This window comes from Pithys albifrons, chromosome 2, assembly GCF_047495875.1.
Source record: "Pithys albifrons albifrons isolate INPA30051 chromosome 2, PitAlb_v1, whole genome shotgun sequence".
Taxonomy (NCBI): domain Eukaryota; kingdom Metazoa; phylum Chordata; class Aves; order Passeriformes; family Thamnophilidae; genus Pithys; species Pithys albifrons.
In genome coordinates this window covers 85,402,459-85,419,347 of record NC_092459.1, presented here as the reverse complement: position 1 = coordinate 85,419,347, position 16,889 = coordinate 85,402,459, and the positions used below count along the sequence as shown (strand labels likewise).

At 42.5% G+C, this 16,889-nt stretch overlaps 1 protein-coding gene across 3 annotated transcripts; it reads right to left on the bottom strand.

The window, feature by feature from the left end:
• Positions 1–2,906: 2,906 nt before the first annotated feature.
• Positions 2,907–16,884, bottom strand: RNF8 (ring finger protein 8). 3 transcript variants are annotated; one of them, XM_071576586.1, is made up of 8 exons: positions 16,726–16,879; positions 14,146–14,274; positions 11,912–12,652; positions 10,797–10,859; positions 9,913–10,002; positions 8,328–8,435; positions 7,153–7,357; positions 2,907–4,922 (listed from the first exon to the last, which is right to left on the bottom strand). In XM_071576586.1, exons 1-8 carry the CDS (start codon positions 16,813–16,815, stop codon positions 4,777–4,779), a joined length of 1,572 nt encoding a protein of 523 aa, XP_071432687.1. In that variant the 5' UTR covers positions 16,816–16,879; the 3' UTR covers positions 2,907–4,776. The 3 variants fall into 3 exon arrangements, with proteins under 3 accessions (XP_071432687.1, XP_071432704.1, XP_071432696.1); XM_071576603.1 differs by lacking the exon at positions 16,726–16,879 and adding an exon at positions 15,040–16,390; XM_071576595.1 differs by having other exon boundaries at positions 4,782–4,922; positions 7,146–7,357; positions 16,726–16,884.
• Between the last annotated feature and the right edge of the window lie 5 nt (positions 16,885–16,889).

The window sequence follows — 16,889 nt, the reverse complement described above, 5'->3', positions numbered from 1 at the left end:
CCGGAAACAAAATACACAGCGCACTGCGAAGTGAAATTCTACATACGCGTAATTTTTTTTCGGTAAATATATTGGGTATAAAAACAGTGTGTCTGTCGTGTATCGTACTCGGAGGTGGGGGTGTTCAGCCTGAAGGCCACACCTCGAGTGCTGTGGCCAGTTCTGGGCCCGCAGTTCAGGAAGGACATGGAGGTGCTGGAGCGGGTACAGAGAAGGGCAGTGAGGCTGCTGAAGGGTCTGGAACACAAGTCCTGTGAGGAACAGCTGAGGGAGCTGGGGGTGTTCAGGCTGGGGAATCGTAGAATTATAGAATCGATTGGGTTGGAAATGAACTCCGACATCATCAAGTCCAACCCTTGGTCCAACTCCAGTCCATTTACCAGATCATGGCACTCAATGCCACGGCCAATCTCAGTTTAAAAACCTCCAGGGATGGGGAATCCCCCACCTCTCTGGGCAGGCCATTCCAATGCCTGATTACTCTCTCTGTGGAAGATTTTTTTCTGATCTCCAACTTAAATTTCCCCTGGCACAGCTTAAGCCCGTGCCCCCTTGTCCTGTTGCTGAGTGCCTGAGGAGGTGGTGGGAGTCACAGTCCGTGGAGGTGTTCAAGGAAAGACTGAATGTGGCACTCATGCCATGGTCTGGTTGACAAGGTAGTGTTTGGCCATAGGTTGGACTTGGTCTCAGAGGTCTTTTACAGCCTAGTTGATTATATGATTCTGTGAGCTGGAAACCTGGGGACATACCTGGGGATGAATGCTTAGTCTCAAAAACCAAAGCAAACATGGTAACAACACCAAGGCATGGGAGGAATCTCTTCGGGAAGTGTGGCTCATGATTACCTAGTTGCTGAATAGGTATACCTGAATAGGTCAAGTTATGGCAAAAGGGACTGGGAGGAGAGAAGGACAAGGAGGAGGAAGTAAAACACTGATCACCTTTGGAAAAGAAAACCCAGACTTCACCTGGGGGGGAGAGGGGTACAGCTGGATTTAAATTGCCTGTTACATGTTCTGCAAAGTTAAATGCCAGTTGTTGCTAAGGCTCTGTAGGAAGATGCTCTGCCTGGAATGGGAAAAACTATTCAAACAACGCCCAATTTGCAAAGCTGTCAGCGGTAAATGAAGAAGGGGTCATCATGCTGCTTTTGGTGTTGACTAATGCTGAATCCAGCCTGCCTCCTCAAACCCAAAGTTAAACATCCTGATAGTGAGATGAAGGTGTGCTAAACCTGGTGAAGTCTCCAGATAAAGGAATAGACAAGTGATACTACTGATAACTTATCTAAAGCCACTGAGCTGACACAGCTGGCCTGGAAACATATGACTGACAGTCAATCACTTTATACTATAAAAGCCCAGTCCCACATTTTAACAGGAGGTATTCTAACATACCCCTTCTTGGAGTGTATGGGTGGAGATTCCTCCCTTGAGTGAAGTCACCCTTCAAGGTTACTCCTTAAGGCTGAGCAAAAGAGATGTGCCCATGGTCGTTGATATGGGTAATATAAATCTTTTCTTAATAATTGGTTTTGCTAGCTTTAATACAATTGCTTTAACACAACTCCTTCAATATTGCTTTGTAGTGCATTATAATAGTTGTTCTAGTTTCTATACTGTGTAGTAAATAACTCTGATTAGGATGTTTTTGTCTATTTATTAAAATAAATCACATATATATCTGGTTGGCCATCCTTAATCCTGTGGGACAAAGTTCTGTAATGGTTCAATTACACCTATATAATCCTTTACACGAAAACCATTGACAAAGCCTGGGGCTAGGATTGTATCCAGATGCACCTAGGCTGCTCTCAGGAGTTTAAAAAGCAAAGGTGTCCTTTCTGCACCTCAACACCAGGGCTTCTTTAATAAACATTGTCTGAAGCTCCCACAGCTCACTGCAGCAGGCTCACCAAATACTCATGCAGTAGATTTTTCTCACACACGATTGTCAGGTTGATCTTGGACTCCGTATGTATGGTCAGACTTCATGAATGCAGATTTGGGAAGGGCTCTCCCCACGTGGGTGTGCCCTTCCAGCCTGTGCAGTGGATTTTTTAGGTGAGGCACAGCGTGCGCAGAACTGGCCCCACCATTTAAGTCCTGAGGTCCATCTGCCACAGCCGAGCGAGCTTGGACAGTGACAGGGAAGTCCTCGGGACTGTCACAGCACCCGGTACTAACCGGGGCTGACCCTGCTGAGCATCCGAGACGTGACGGGATGGGATGGCAGGGAGGCATTGAACTGCCAGGGGACGGTCCCACTGAGACTTGAACTCAGGTCCTTGGGATTCAGAGAACAGAGTGCTCTCCTTTACACCACGGGAACGCCCATATATATCTGCATGAGTTAAATATCCCTCTATGATGGTCCCCTTTCACAGTCCATTAGCACTCCTCACCAAGTATCATCTGATGATGTTGGACAATGTATAGCTCCAAAAGTGCTTGACTAACATGCTACCTGACAGCTGTCTTCCAAGGGAAAGGAGCAAGCCTGCTGTGCATCAACTGTGACTAGCTCAGCTGTAACCTGAATTCTGGAAGCACTTAATGCGATCCCAAGACAGGTAATGGTTCAGGACATAACATCTCCAAGGGGCTGTTCAGATGTACAATCATGTAGAAGAAAGGATCCTCAATTTAGACCAAAGGACACTGCTAGAAATACAGGTCTGCTTTTGTCACTGAAAAGCTTTTGCAAGTAAATAGTATTTTTACTTAACCTCTCTCTGTCGACCTTTACACACTCTGCATCTACCAATGAGAGTGGGAATGGTTTGGTATACCACTTATATTCTTCATGTTATAGTGAAAAGAGGATACACTCAGACATTGTATCAGAGATTACCATTCTGTTACCAGGGGAAGCACCGTCATCTACAATATGCATAAACACCAACATAATAAAATAAATATATATTTCACAAAATAAAATGAGCAAAAAAAGCACAGCAACATGGAAGATACACACAGTAGAAGAATTTACAGTCCTAGGTAGCCCAGAGTGTTTTTCTTCTACTTCTCTTCATCGGGAATGCCTGTTTCATGTCTGCCTATTTCATGAGCATTTTGAGGAACACTCTTCACTTGCACATCCTAGAAAGCACATTTTCACAAAAGAAACTTTCAAGAGCAGAGAAAGTGAAATATTAAAAGAGAAAGAAGAATGTGCAAGACATAATGTCTCCTTCACAAAAGAAATCTTACACTAAGATTTTAAGCACGTTGCCAGGCCCTCAGATCAAGCCTCCCCTATTTAAGTCCTACTGATCCAATCTACCAGAATGCACTACATCCTTAGGACAGCATCATCATTCATGCACCTTTTAATGAGATCTTTCTTCAGTGGAAGAAGGTAAGAGGTATGATTTATAGCTACTAAAGCAGCATTAGGGTAGTCACAGTCTTTTATCACTTCCTCAGTACAAAAGTCTTTCAAATAACTTTATAGCACTCATACCACTTACAGCAATCAAAACATGAAGCAAGTCATTAAATGAGAGAGTCTCTGTTTTCTCAAAAAAATTGAAAGACAACTGGGAGAAAGACATTCATCTCAGTGGCTGCACAAAGGAAGACTAAAGAAGAAATGGATTTATATTTTTTCATTCTTAATTCAAATAAACACAAAAGAAAAAAGTACATCCAAATAGCCAAAGATGTATTACAGATGAGAAGGGCTTCCCCATTCTCTATAAGAGTCCTCTCCATGTAACAGCTAAGTCAAAAGCATAAGCCACTGGAAAACAGAACTTGACAGACAAATACATGATAGGATGAGGCAAGACTTGCTCAGTCTGTTAGGGAGAGTGATTTTCTGTGAGGGTAGTACAACCTACAGCTCAATAGCAATGTTTTTGTAAACAACAAACCTAAGTGCTTGATTCTGTGCCTTGTGGATGCTGCCTACAGATGCTGCTTTCCTACCCTGCAACAGGACATTTCAATCATTTGAAGAGCAGCACTTCTGAAGACGCAGAGGTTCTTCTCTGCTGCTGACTATGTTTCTGAAGTCACTGCTAATAATTTTTGGATGTGCTGCTTCCCAGTTCTAAAATCCTGTATGCAAAAGCCTGAAGAGGGAACAATCCAAAGACACTACACAAAAAAAGCACTCGCTGGAAGATAGAATCTCCTCCATCCCCACCTAACAGAAAATCAATTATATAAACAGAGTGAGCTGATGACCAGCAGCTCAGCTTAAAATGCACTTACAGCCAACAGGGTCCATAACCCATCCTTTATCACCTTTACTGCCAACAGCCTGGGCTGACTCTAGCTGCCATGGGAAATTCAAGAGGAAAACCCATATTGGCACTTTTTCCTGATATATGTATCTCCTGCCTGCCAGTGTGGATAGCCAAGTTCTCAAATAGCTTGGGCCATTCCCTCTGCTGCCTGAAATAAGGGAAGCTGATGTACACATTTAAACATGTCATTCACTAAGGAAAGGGCAACAATGCAGTAAAAACTACATTACACCAAGAGGGTCACAAGCTATGGTGGAAGTTTAGGGTTTCTATATCAACTAGTTAGCATGATGGCAGTTTGTTCTCTCACAACTCCAATTTTGTTTTAGAGATCAAGCTTCTGTACATTCATTCAAAAAACAAGGTAGGTTCTTCTTCCAAATGCTGCTAGTTCTTAGCTCCAGCCTCTTCACAGAGTCTCTCCTTCCATGTGTCCAGTCCGCTCCTCCAGCAGCAGTCAACCAAAGACCATTATGCTGGTTCTGGGCACACACAGGCAAGTGAGTCTGCAGTAACAGTGTTCAGATAACACAGTAGCTTTCATTATAGTGAGAATCCTCCTCAGAGTCATCATTGTCACAACTGCTTATTGACAAGATGGAGTAGGTGGATGAAGCGACACCGTTGTCATTGCCTGTGGCTGGTTTCACCATCACGTTCTGTTTCTCTGCATTCAAAACACACAGATACAAAAGTTAGCTGTGACTGCTGGGCCCACAAGTGCTAATTACTAGTTCTCTTTGAAACTATATTTTAGCCTCTCACTGTAGTTTGCAAAAGGTCTTTCAAGCTGCAGGGAATAGGCCTTTTTCTTTTCAGTTTTCAGCATTAAAAGAACAAAGGGTTGGACTTTTTTGTTTGTTTCTTTTCTTAAGTGTTCTAAAGTGTTCTGTATGTCTTTTCCTGTTAAGATAACAGCGATGAGGAGACATTCTCTATCCCCTCACAGGCACACACACAACTGTTGATGAAAATGGCTATTACAGTGCCTTGGCTAACAGGTAAGAAAGAGGGAAGGAATAAAATGTGGTGAAGGAGCTCTCACACAAATAATGGTTGTTCAGGACACTTACAGCCCCATCCAAACCTTCATACATTTAAGACTGAAAGCTGTCCTTCTGGTGCCCCTTCTACCAAGGCTCTTGGAAACGTTTTTTGGGAAGCTCTGATAGCTTCTTAAGTGCCACTTGCATCACTATTCCTCTTCCAACAGGTTTATTCTTTAGGAATTAATTTTAAATAGACACATGGTTATCTCAATCAAAATGTTTCCATCACAGAATAAAAAAGATGGCACAGAGACCATTTAACCTTCCTCCTGAAGTGTGTCACAGTTAAGCTAAATGATTTCCTACTGATAGTGTTTTATGAAGGTAGGCTATGAGCTTATTTTCTTTTTGTTCAAACAAGGATGAAGACCATTGGTTTAGCATACCATGGACTCCAGTGAAGGCACCACTGCAGCCAGTTCCCACTAGCTATCTGATGAGACACTTCAGGAGGGCTATGGCACACTCTGCCCATGTGCACACTGCACAAGACCAGTGTCAGCTCTGCAGAGGGAAAAGCAATTAGTGAAGCTGAGCTGGGCAGTCTCTGGGCAGTGCAGCATTTCTTGAGATGGTTACACAGGTTTTAATTTCAGGCTTTAACTAGCACTGCTTAGCAATGTCATTCTATGTCACCATGGAGCATCTGAAATGTTTCAAAAGCACCTTTCTTTCGTTAAGTAAAAGGCTTAACAGATTGCAAAATTAAGGATCGTGCCCTCACCTCTATGAAGAGAGAACAAGACAATCACTTGAGGGAACACAGCAATAGAAATTAGTTAAGGAGTAGCAAGAAAAGATGTCTACATTTCAGCACCTAGATACCAGTGTCAAGTGCTCTAGAAACAAATTTGGAAGAAGGAAGCAGAATAAGAATAGCCCATACTGGAGTTTTCTTAAAGCTCCACCATACACAGTCTTTTAGCTATAGCTAGGTAAGATGTTATGCCTTTAAGCCACAGTAGCTTTAATTCTACAAAAATAAACAGCAGAGCAGCTGCCACTTTAGCCATACATGAAATACCAATGTCCCTTTCAGAGATTTCCTACATAAATCTACCACACGGAAGAGAATTCAGAGCTTCTCATCAGGCATTGCTCTGCTGAATTTTTGCAATTATGTACTCAGTAATTTAATCAAAATTGCCTAGCAAATTTTTCAAGGACCATTCCATATGTACGTATGTATGGCCAGACTTCACAAACAAACATTTGGGAAAGGCTCTCCCCACCTGGGTGTGCCCTTACAGCCTGTGCAGTGGATGTTTTAGGTGAGGCACAGCGTGCGCAGAACTGGCCCCACCATTTAAGTCCTGAGGTCCATCTGGCACGGCCGAGCGAGCTTGGACAGTGACAGTGAAGTCCTCAGGACTGTCACAGCACCCGATACTAACCGAGGCTGACCCTGCTGAGCATCCGAGATCTGATGGGATGGGATGGCAGGGAGGCATTGAACTGCCGGGGGACTGTCCCCATTGATACTCAAACTCAGGATCTTGAGATTCAGAGTCTGGAGTGTTCTCCTTTACACCACAGGACTGCCCTTTCCATTCCATGTAGTTTTGCTTTTATTTAGTGATCTCTTCGATCACTAAAGGGTCACCTTTAGCATGGTCAAATTAAGTTGTCCCACTGGACTGTGGAATTCATACTGAAGTCTTTTTCCAAATGTTTTATTAATTTTATTTTACTGTGCAGTAAAGCTAGTTACTCAAGAAAGTTCAGTCTTTCTGAGTGGTTTTGCTGCATTTCCTGAGCATCTTCTTGGTATATAGGTGCCAAAGAAAGTTGTACAAAATAGATGGAATAAAGATTGTACTCATCATGCCACATCCACCCACCTCTCACCTTTCCGCCTTCTGATAAGGGTCAGGCGATGCTCTTTCATTTCCACACCCAGTTTTTCTACCATCCTGTCAATGCAGTTGTCCAGTACCAGCGAGCGCGTCTTTGATTTGATCTCCTGCCTGCAGATAGGGCACTCCACTTTACGTTTCATCCACGCATCGATACAGTAGGAGCAGAAGCTGTGTGCACAGTTCAGAGTGACTGCCTGTGGAATTCAGCGCAAGGACACTGGTCACAGCATGCTCACATAAGCATTGGAAAGAAAAAAACATACTGAAGACAGAGAAATATCAGGTGAATGCTTCCTACACAGAAAGAGATGGAAGAGCCCAAGGCCCCTTTTCTTTAGCCTTTGTAGGGGTTACACACACAAACTCTGCTGTACTAGAGGGCAGGCCAGTTTTACAAGTCAGTTAATGAAGTCACTGTAAGTCACAGCATGCCAGAAACAGACAAAATGAATTAATTCTAATACAAGTTTCTCCAATTCAAAAAGGGTAAATTATAAAAAAACTCAGATACTGCAGTATACCATCTTAAATTACTGAGAAACCAGAAATTAAAATCTGAGCTAGCTCTTAAGCCAGTATAACAAGACTAAAACATCAGGTTTCTCCATAGTAGAAATGAATGTAATGAAACTGAAGTTCTAGCAAAACAAGAAAACCAACAGTCTCCATGTCAGGCACAACCTACCAATTCTACAATCAAATGGAAACAGGCCAATTTCTCCAAGAAACAGTTTATCTGAACAATATAAATGGTTCAGGACTTGATTGATCTATGCTCTCCATATATCTGAACCTGAAACAGTCCCATTCTAGTCCAGTTAAAGTAAGGTTCACTACAAAACAATTCCTCCCCAAGCAGGCTTGTCAGCAGCAACTCAGAGCACCAAAAACCCACACAAGTGCTCCAAGCTTATATGGATCTTAGCATTAAGCACTCATGTCTATGCAAGTAGGAATACTAAAGCTGAATTTTCTGTCCAGAAAAGTCAGAACAGACAGAATGTATTTCTGGATCAACCCTTTCCCAGAAAAACTCACTGTGGTTCTGATGGGACTGTTAAACTAGTGAAGTAAAGAAATAGGCTTAAATATTACTTTAATACAACTAGGGAAAGTTTATCAAGTTTCTTCTTTACTGGCAAACCCATAAAGGTTTAAACATACCTCGATGAAGTGCTCAGAACAGATTGTGCATTGCAACTCATTCTCCAACACATCATTCATCTGATTCAGCACCTCCTCTTTTTGGGCTCTCACCTTTTCCTTCTCCTCCTAGTAGAAAAGTACATATGTGTTGAAGGATTTCTTTCAGAAAATGGGCATGTGAGCAATCCAGCCTGCATCAACTCCGTGAGACTGGAGCAGAATCAGCTAAGAAGCAGCAAGGCCAGAGCTGCCATTGATTGTTAAAGGAGAAATCACTCCCTGGGAGCTCTCAGTGACTCCCCAGAAGTTTCTCATTTGAACACTTCAACTTTCACACAGGACTCCAGAGAAGCACCTGAAAACATCAAGGATGAGGAGTTCATCTAAACATTGGACTTGTGAGATATGGATTATAACCAATTAAAGTTTGTGGCTTGGTGGTGTGAAGTTCAATTTAGCCAACAGGATGTAGCTTTAACCCTACATAAACTGTGTGCAGTGTGTAAAAAAATGTCTTCACCATAAACCTCATAGGCTTGCCGGGTGAAGTCCTTTCCCTCCACAGAAGATTGTTTACTTTACATATGGTCGTGTATCAACAAAGAACAAGGTTTTACTCAACATAATATTGCCAGGAAGCACATGTGCAGAGACAGGTAGTAGAAGTAGAAAATCATACTGTATCATTGTATTTATTGTCATCTTTTTAGTAAATTGTAGCTCTGACTTGTAATCTCCCCTTAGTTGTGTTCATTTCTCCAGCTGGTTTACTTTCAAACCAGCACACTGATGTAAAAGGCAAAACACCCAACAGACAAAACACCTGAAATGTTAAAAAAATGAAGCATGAAAGTTAAAAACACTTACTTGTATTTAACATCTAAGTAATGTGTTTTTTTGTTGTTTGGAGTTCGATTAGGCTGATTAGGCTAGGTACCTTCTTTATCTTCTAAAAATAAGAGAAATTCTTCCAATTAAAGCTACAGTTGAAACAGCAACAGGGTTTCAAAGATTACATGAAAAAAAAGCAAACTGCCAGAGGTGGATAATGTGATAATTTCCAAGAGTAAGACACATGAAAGAATCTCCTTAATTATTTTCCACTCACCACCTTGTGTCAAGGGCAGGAAGAAATGTAGCTTATTCATTATTCAACATCCATGTTGCTACAGTCCTACACTCCCTTATAGAACTGCTGTCACACTGCAGTTTTACTTGAATGCACTTTAACTGATAATTAAGAACCTCAGTTTTCAAACACTTTTGGGTTTTTTCTCTTGGTTTTGGTCTGGTTTTTGTTTGTTTGTTTTTTGTTTTTTAAAGAAAGGGTGCAATGGGCGCACTTCTGCATGATACACAGCTCTGGGCTTTCTTTATGTTTGAGAAAGATCTAGCAACAACTGTTCAACACTAGTTTATGAACACGGCAAGGTGCATTCTCCCCCAGTCCTGGGAACCAGAATCAGCTGCATCTCAAAACACAGAACTTTTGTACTACGGGAGGCCAGGCAGAGTCAAGACAAATGTTAACTAAACCACCTTCACTGCTGAAGCATATAACTTTTAACTTATGAATAAAACTGAGAATTCAGTTATTCCTTACCTTTGTTTTTTCCAGTTCTTTATTCTTGGCACGAATTATCTCCTCAAAATCTTTTTTACTACGGCTCAGTTCTTCCATCAAAGCATGATGCTGTAACAATACCATCCCAAAAGTTATGAGTGCCATTATAAGCTATCTTACTAAATATACATGTTCATAGTCATAAGGTCCAGAATATTCCTTTCTCTTAATCTCCTAAAAGAGCAACATATAGAATCATAGAATTATAGAACCGATTGGGTTGGAAAAGACCTCCAAGATCATCAAGTCCAACCCTTGGTTCAGCTCCAGTCCATTTACCAGATCATGGCACTCAGTGCCACATCCAATCTCAGTTTAAAAACCTCCAGGGATGGGGAATCCCCCACCCTAATTTTTTTCTGCTACCCAACTTAAATTTCCCCTGGCAGAGCTTGAGCCCATGCCCCCTTGTCCTATTGCTGAGTGCCTGGAAAAAGGGACCAACCCCCACCTGGCTAGAACTTCCCTTCAGGTAGTTCTAGACAGTGCTGAGGTCACCTCTAAGCCTCCTCTTCTCCAGGCTAAACAACCCCAGCTCCCTCAGCCTCTCCCCATAGGACTTATGCTCCAGTCCCTTCACCAGCCTTGTTGCTCTTCTCTGGACCCACTCCAGCACCTCGAGTTGAGGTATTAAGGCAGTTTACCCTTAACTCAAAATTCGAATGTAGTGCCAGTTCTTTATGACCTTCCCAGTGTCATTGCACTTTGCATTCCCTCTCTCAGGTTACTCTTTCATTTCAGTTATATTTTACAGTCACCCTAAGGCAAAGTCCTTATCTTCTATCAAGAGGCCACAAAAAGTAAGAAAGATTTGAATATCTGAGTAAAAAGGTTAGACCAAACCTAAACTCATAACTACTTGCCTCTTGCAGGACCTGGGCCAGCTGCTCCTTCAGATTCTCTTCTCCATGTTGCCCCTTCTCTCCCTGGGTGGGGTAAGAAGTGGGACAAAAAAAGAAGAAAAAAACTTGAAGAAAGTAAGAACCAGAAAATTACTACTCTGCACACTCTCTTTAGAGAATATGTTTAAAGAAAGAATACTGGCTTTCAACAAACCCTGAGATATCCCACTCTACTGTACAAGAGAAATTAGAGCTATCATTTATTATCAAGAGTTAAAATGGATATGTAATTTACAGTTACATATTTGGAGCACCTCCACAGTATTCCAGCTCTAAAGGCACCAGTATGTTCATAGAAGCAAAGAGGTCAGCAACAGCCTAAAAGCTGCAACTCTGTCTTTGAGCACATCCAAAGAGGTCGGACATACCTAAAGCTCCAGCTGAACTTCACACTGTGCCTAACTCGACACTCTCTGTACTTCTGATACTGGTATCTTGCCTCCAGCAGCAGACTTTAAAGGAAGTAACTGATAAATTATTAAACTCACTCCAAGATCAATTCTTACTTTCTTTAAACCAGATTTTCAGTGGTCTGAGCTTCAGCAAATTTCAGTTTGTTATCTAAAAAGCTATTTATCAACATACACATACTGCTTGAAGATATGAATTGCATGAAAGGTTTCTTTCAAAGTAGGAAAAGAAAAAATTTCCCTCTCTACAAGGATTAAGGCATGTAATACTTCATTGCTTGAAAAGGGAATGGATGTACCATGCAAATTGGACATTATTTCAGCCACATATCAAGAGAAATTCACACTTACAGTGAATACTTTTCAACTTGTCCTCTTTGTAACCACAGGAGATCAGACAGAGACTTTTCATTTTTTATTTAAAAGCAAGCTTCTTTACCAACTGAAATGCTTTACTTTGGTTCTTATTCCTAATTCCCCATACAACCAAATCTCTTCTGTTTCCACACTTTCTTTCGGTATATGTGCCAGAAGTTAAGTACTTCCGTGAAAATTTTAACAGGGGTAATTCACACAAACACAATTTCTGTTACTGTATAGTTCAAGAGCTATTTTGGATTCCATAAAAATGAAGACGTAGGCAAAAAATGATTACCACCATTATACCTCTAGCTGCTGCTGCTCTCTACAGAATGTCCTCTCCAGCTCTTCCACCTGCTGCTGCTGATGCTCTTGTTCCATCCATAGCTGGTCCTGCAATTCCTGCAGCTCCTGCTCCATTACCAGGATCTCCTTCTGAGCACACTTTCTACGCTTCTGCTTCACATTCAGAACTGCTGTCTGCTTCTCCTGCACTTTGACCTTTAATTTCATTACATCTACTAGAGTTTTCCTCAGCATTTTCAAGCCAGTCCATGACTCTGTAAGACCAGAGCCTTTCTGATCCTTATGTGGGACAGGCACAGCTTTCTTGGAGCGAACAGGGCTACTGTGCACTGTACCGCTACCTCTCTCACTTGGTCCAGGAGAAGGCAGCTTGACATCCATCTTCTCTGTTAACAGTTTGGCCTCTTCTACCCGTTGCCATGAGTCATCCAAAGGCTCATTGTCACAGGACACTCTGTCTCTTTTGCATTTGGAGTCTGAAGGGCCTTCTGATCCAGGTATCTCCAATTCCTCCAAACTAAATTTACGTTTAGTTCTTGAAGCCTTAGCTTTCCCCAGGTCACTTCTTTGGGCTAAAAAGGGCCTAATTTTCTCCCACTCCTCTTTAATTACTTCATACTCATATTCAGCAGTCTCTCTGTTTTCCAAAGGTACTCCCAACTGAATACGGTCTCCTTCAGCAATAGGATAGACTTTTGATGGATCCAGGCGCTGTTTGTTAAGCCAGACTCCATTTAGACTCTGCCAATAAACACAGAATCAGCAAAATTTAATATGTAGTTACCAAGTCCTCTCCAAGTTATTTCTGGCAACTGTAAACACAGCCAGCCTCTTCAGTGCTGCAGTCAGAACAAGCCACCTCTTTAAATAAACTTTACAATATCCAATTTATTGGTTGAGTGTTTAATTTGTTAGTTGCTGCATTTTATTATTTACTGTGCATTATTCCTGAATTACAGATTTTATGTACAGGTACTAAGAGCAACATTTTAACATATGGACTTCTGTACAAGGAAAAGAATGAACTCCGGGCAGAAAAACTGCACAAATGCATTGGAAATAAGAACCATGCAATAAAACAACTCCAGAATAGATCATTGTCAAGAACACAGAACACTGCAGTAATTATTCTTGACAATTAATGTCACCTGAAATTCCAGGGAAAAAAAAACACACACAAAAAACCTTGATTGTACTCTTTAAAGGAAACAGAGATAGTTCACCATAAATATAAGGAAAATATAAGGAAGAAGGAAAATGTTCTAGAGATAATGTTCAAAGCATAAAAAAGGTTTGAAAATTAGACACTAAGCTAGCTCAAGAAGTAGTTTTCCAAATCAGCAAAACTGATTTGTGCTCACAGTGAATTGCAGAATCAGTGGGAACTGTATCTCAAAGAGATACAATGAAACAACTTCACCGACTGGTAACAGCGATAACAAAGAGGACATGTTAATAGTTACTCTATCCTAGGTGTTTCCAATCATGCCGTAAGACTGTACATGCACTACAAGAAAGTTTTGTTTAAAGAGTAGTGCAATCTTAGTTGTAGCCACTCCATTCCTTTCTGAATCATCTGCTGTTGACTCAAACATCCTTCAAATCTGCATGATGTGTAGAACATTTTTCTTCCACCAGTTTTTAAAGCAGATTGATTTTACAGTTTTCAGTCCAAATGAGAATGTGGCAAGACCACAATACAAAAAACAGGTCACTGTGAGCCCTGGGTGATGACTCTGATGTCAACATTCTATTCTAATCAGCTGAGAAGAACTTTCAGGAGAAACTCATTTAAACAACACAAAGCATACCTTTTCTAACAACAGATTCTTGTTGAAGAATAGATTCTTCTTAAAGCAATTGTGTCACTACAATAAAGAGTTTCGTTTATTCTTTCATTAGCACCATAAGAACATAATCCTTTTGAAAGGATAAAATCCTAGGCCAAAAATTCATAGGATTTTTTTTAAGAAAGCAACACAAAATAGGTTCACGGACTGCAAAGTGCCTGTGACAAGGCCATAATGGTCTGAAAAAGGCTAAACTAAAAGGTGAATCTATATCCAGAAAGTAATACGATTTGCATCCAAATTGCAGCAGCCTGAAAATTCCTGAACAAAGTCCACAACAGGCAAGACAACATACTATATCATGGCTCATACATTTCTTAATCCCAAACAAGGCATTCTTTTCAATCAATCTCAGAGTACAAGATCTTCAATCAGTCTCTGTACCTTGTTATCCTTGACAGTCCACTGCCCTTCTGCATTCTGCTGGAAAACACAGTGCTTACGTGAGATCATCAAGGGACAGGTTTTTGACACCAGTTGGTACGTGATATCCAATCCTCGGCCTATAGTTACCTAAAAATAAAGTAGTTTAGTAACTGCAATCACCAACAGCATGGTAAATGTCAGCTTTGTCATTTCAGTTTAGGTATAGCAAAACTGTAGCATCCTATAGCTACTTCCTGAGAATCTGGCATAATATGATTTTTTTTTTTGCATTTAAATTCAAGAGTACATAGAAAATAGAAACCTACAAAGTTTTAAGCATTATCTTTCTCTTTCATTGAGGAAAATTGGACTTCTCCAAGGTACATTACAGCCTCAAGAACCTCATAAGGTGTAATGGACATCTTTCCTCAGCAACAAAGCTGCTCAAGGCCACTCACAATCAATCTGTGTCCCACCTTAGTCACTAACTAACTAAACACCATTTCTTCAAACCAACACTACGGTTTTGAGTCTCAAGATTACTTCTTATGCTCTTCCTTTTCTGGCGGCAGAAACAAATAGCCCAGAAAACTGCCATTAAAAAGTGCACATACAACATTGCCCTAAATGCATGATACTTCTGTAAATCACACCATCAATCTTATGGCTCAGAATCTAAGCTACATGCAGCTCATAATCAGTAATGAAAATTATCTAAACAATATGATTACACTCTAATATCTTCTCCAAGAAGTGACATAATTTAATTGTACCATTTCACGTATCTTATTAAACCTCATCTAATTGCAGACTGCCATTTAAAGCACACCTCTGCTCTCTCTCCCTCTACTGTCTCCTCTGCACACCTTCCTTATTCATGTGGGCATTGCACATTACCTGAGCACAGCTCACCTTGAGTTTAAAGCCAGAACTCAGACTCCAATGTCCCAGCTAAATGCAAGGAAACAAATTAAGATGACAAAAGCAAACTAAATCACCTTAGTCCCTTCCTCTTAAATGCTTCATATATATTAGGGTTCTCTCAATGTGGATTGCATATCTAAGAGGTACAGAAACTCAGATGAAGAGTCCTCACTTCGTGTGGACTCGCACATAAAATCAGCTTTGCATTTGCCCCTGGAGCAGCAACAGAAGTACCTTAGCCACCTGAATGATCCTCAGGGCCCAGTCACATCCATCTGGAAGGCCTCACACACCACTATGAGTGAGACCAAGTGGGGCCAGTCACAAAACTTCCCCTGAATCAAGCTCATTTAGCAAACAGGGGTACAAGACATTACTGCTTGCCTGCAGGAGTTCAGCGATGTCCACAGCAGCACCAGCACTATGTCACAGCACATCCTCATGCCTCAGGCATGCCCTCTGGAACAGAAGTGGTCACAGCACCAAGCCTGTCTAAGTTCAAGAAACGTTTGGACAATGCTCACAGGCACATGGTGTGATTCTTGGGGCTGTCTTGTGCAGGGCTTGAAGCTGGATTCCATGATTCTAATGGGTCCCTTCCAACTCAGGATATCCTATAATTATGAGTTATATTCCCAGTGAAAGTGGTTTTGCTCTGATGCTGTCAGCCCTCCTGCTGCCTGTGACAAGTGCCATGTAGACAACTGGAGCAATAACATTTGGAACTGGCTTGTCTGCACTCAGTGGAGCCCTGACTGCAAGTTCTGTGGATGTATTAACTCCAGTCCTTCACTGAGCATACCTGCACACCTCAGGGCTTCGAATCCATGATGGGAAAGTAACAAAACTATACGTTTCCTTAAAGACTTGGCTAGCACTGAAAAGAGAGGTCGGAGGGGCACCTTCTGCAGTTCGTGACCATGAAGGAATTGGCCACAGCGTCACCCATACCCGCCTGGTTTTGACCACCAAAACAGCAATCCTCTTACACTGCCCCATCCTCACCACACACATGTTCACCTGCTGAGTTTAAGGAAAAGAGCACAAGGGCCCATTTGGGCTTTTCGATTAAAAAACAAAAGCTGAAAAAAGATTATTCCTGCACTGTATCGAAACATGACCAAAACAAATTTAAAACGAGGCCTCTTTTACACCTGAACGCCTTAAACCGCACAAGTACAATGCCTTAATTAACCTCGCCAATGCATCACCTCGTTAAATAGACTATGAACTCCACCCCCGTGCGCACTTATGTTACTGTCGCCCAAACAACTCCTATCTAAACACGACATAAGAGTTTAAATATAATAACAACCGACGACTTGGCGCCTGGACCGGCCCTGCGCTCCTGGCGCGTTGCCGGGGCTGAAACACCCCCGCTCGGGGCGCCCCGCGGGGGGTGGGCGAGCCCTGCCCTGCCCGGCCGCCCCTCCGAGCGGCCACGAACGGCTGCTCGATGAAAGGGGCTTATTCCTCCTGGGAAGCGCCGTAAGGAACAACGAGACCCCCGAAACAAAGTGCTCCGAGCGCCGCTCACCCGTTGCCCCGGGCGCAGCCGGCCGCGATAGAGCTCAGCCCGAGCGGGGCCAGCGGCGCCGACAGCGGCGCCTCGGCCACCCACCCGCCCGCTCCGAGGGGCCCGCAAGAAGCCCGGCCGGGCCCTGCCCGGCTCACCTGCGTGCCGGCCTCCAGCAGGAGCCAGTCGCAGCTGGCCCCGACTCGGCGGAGGCACCAGACCAGGCGCGGCACTCCGCGCACGGCCATGGCTGCCCCGGGGAGCGATGGCGGCAGCGGCAGTGACGGCGCTCGTACGGGACGGAACAGACACCGCGGCCCCG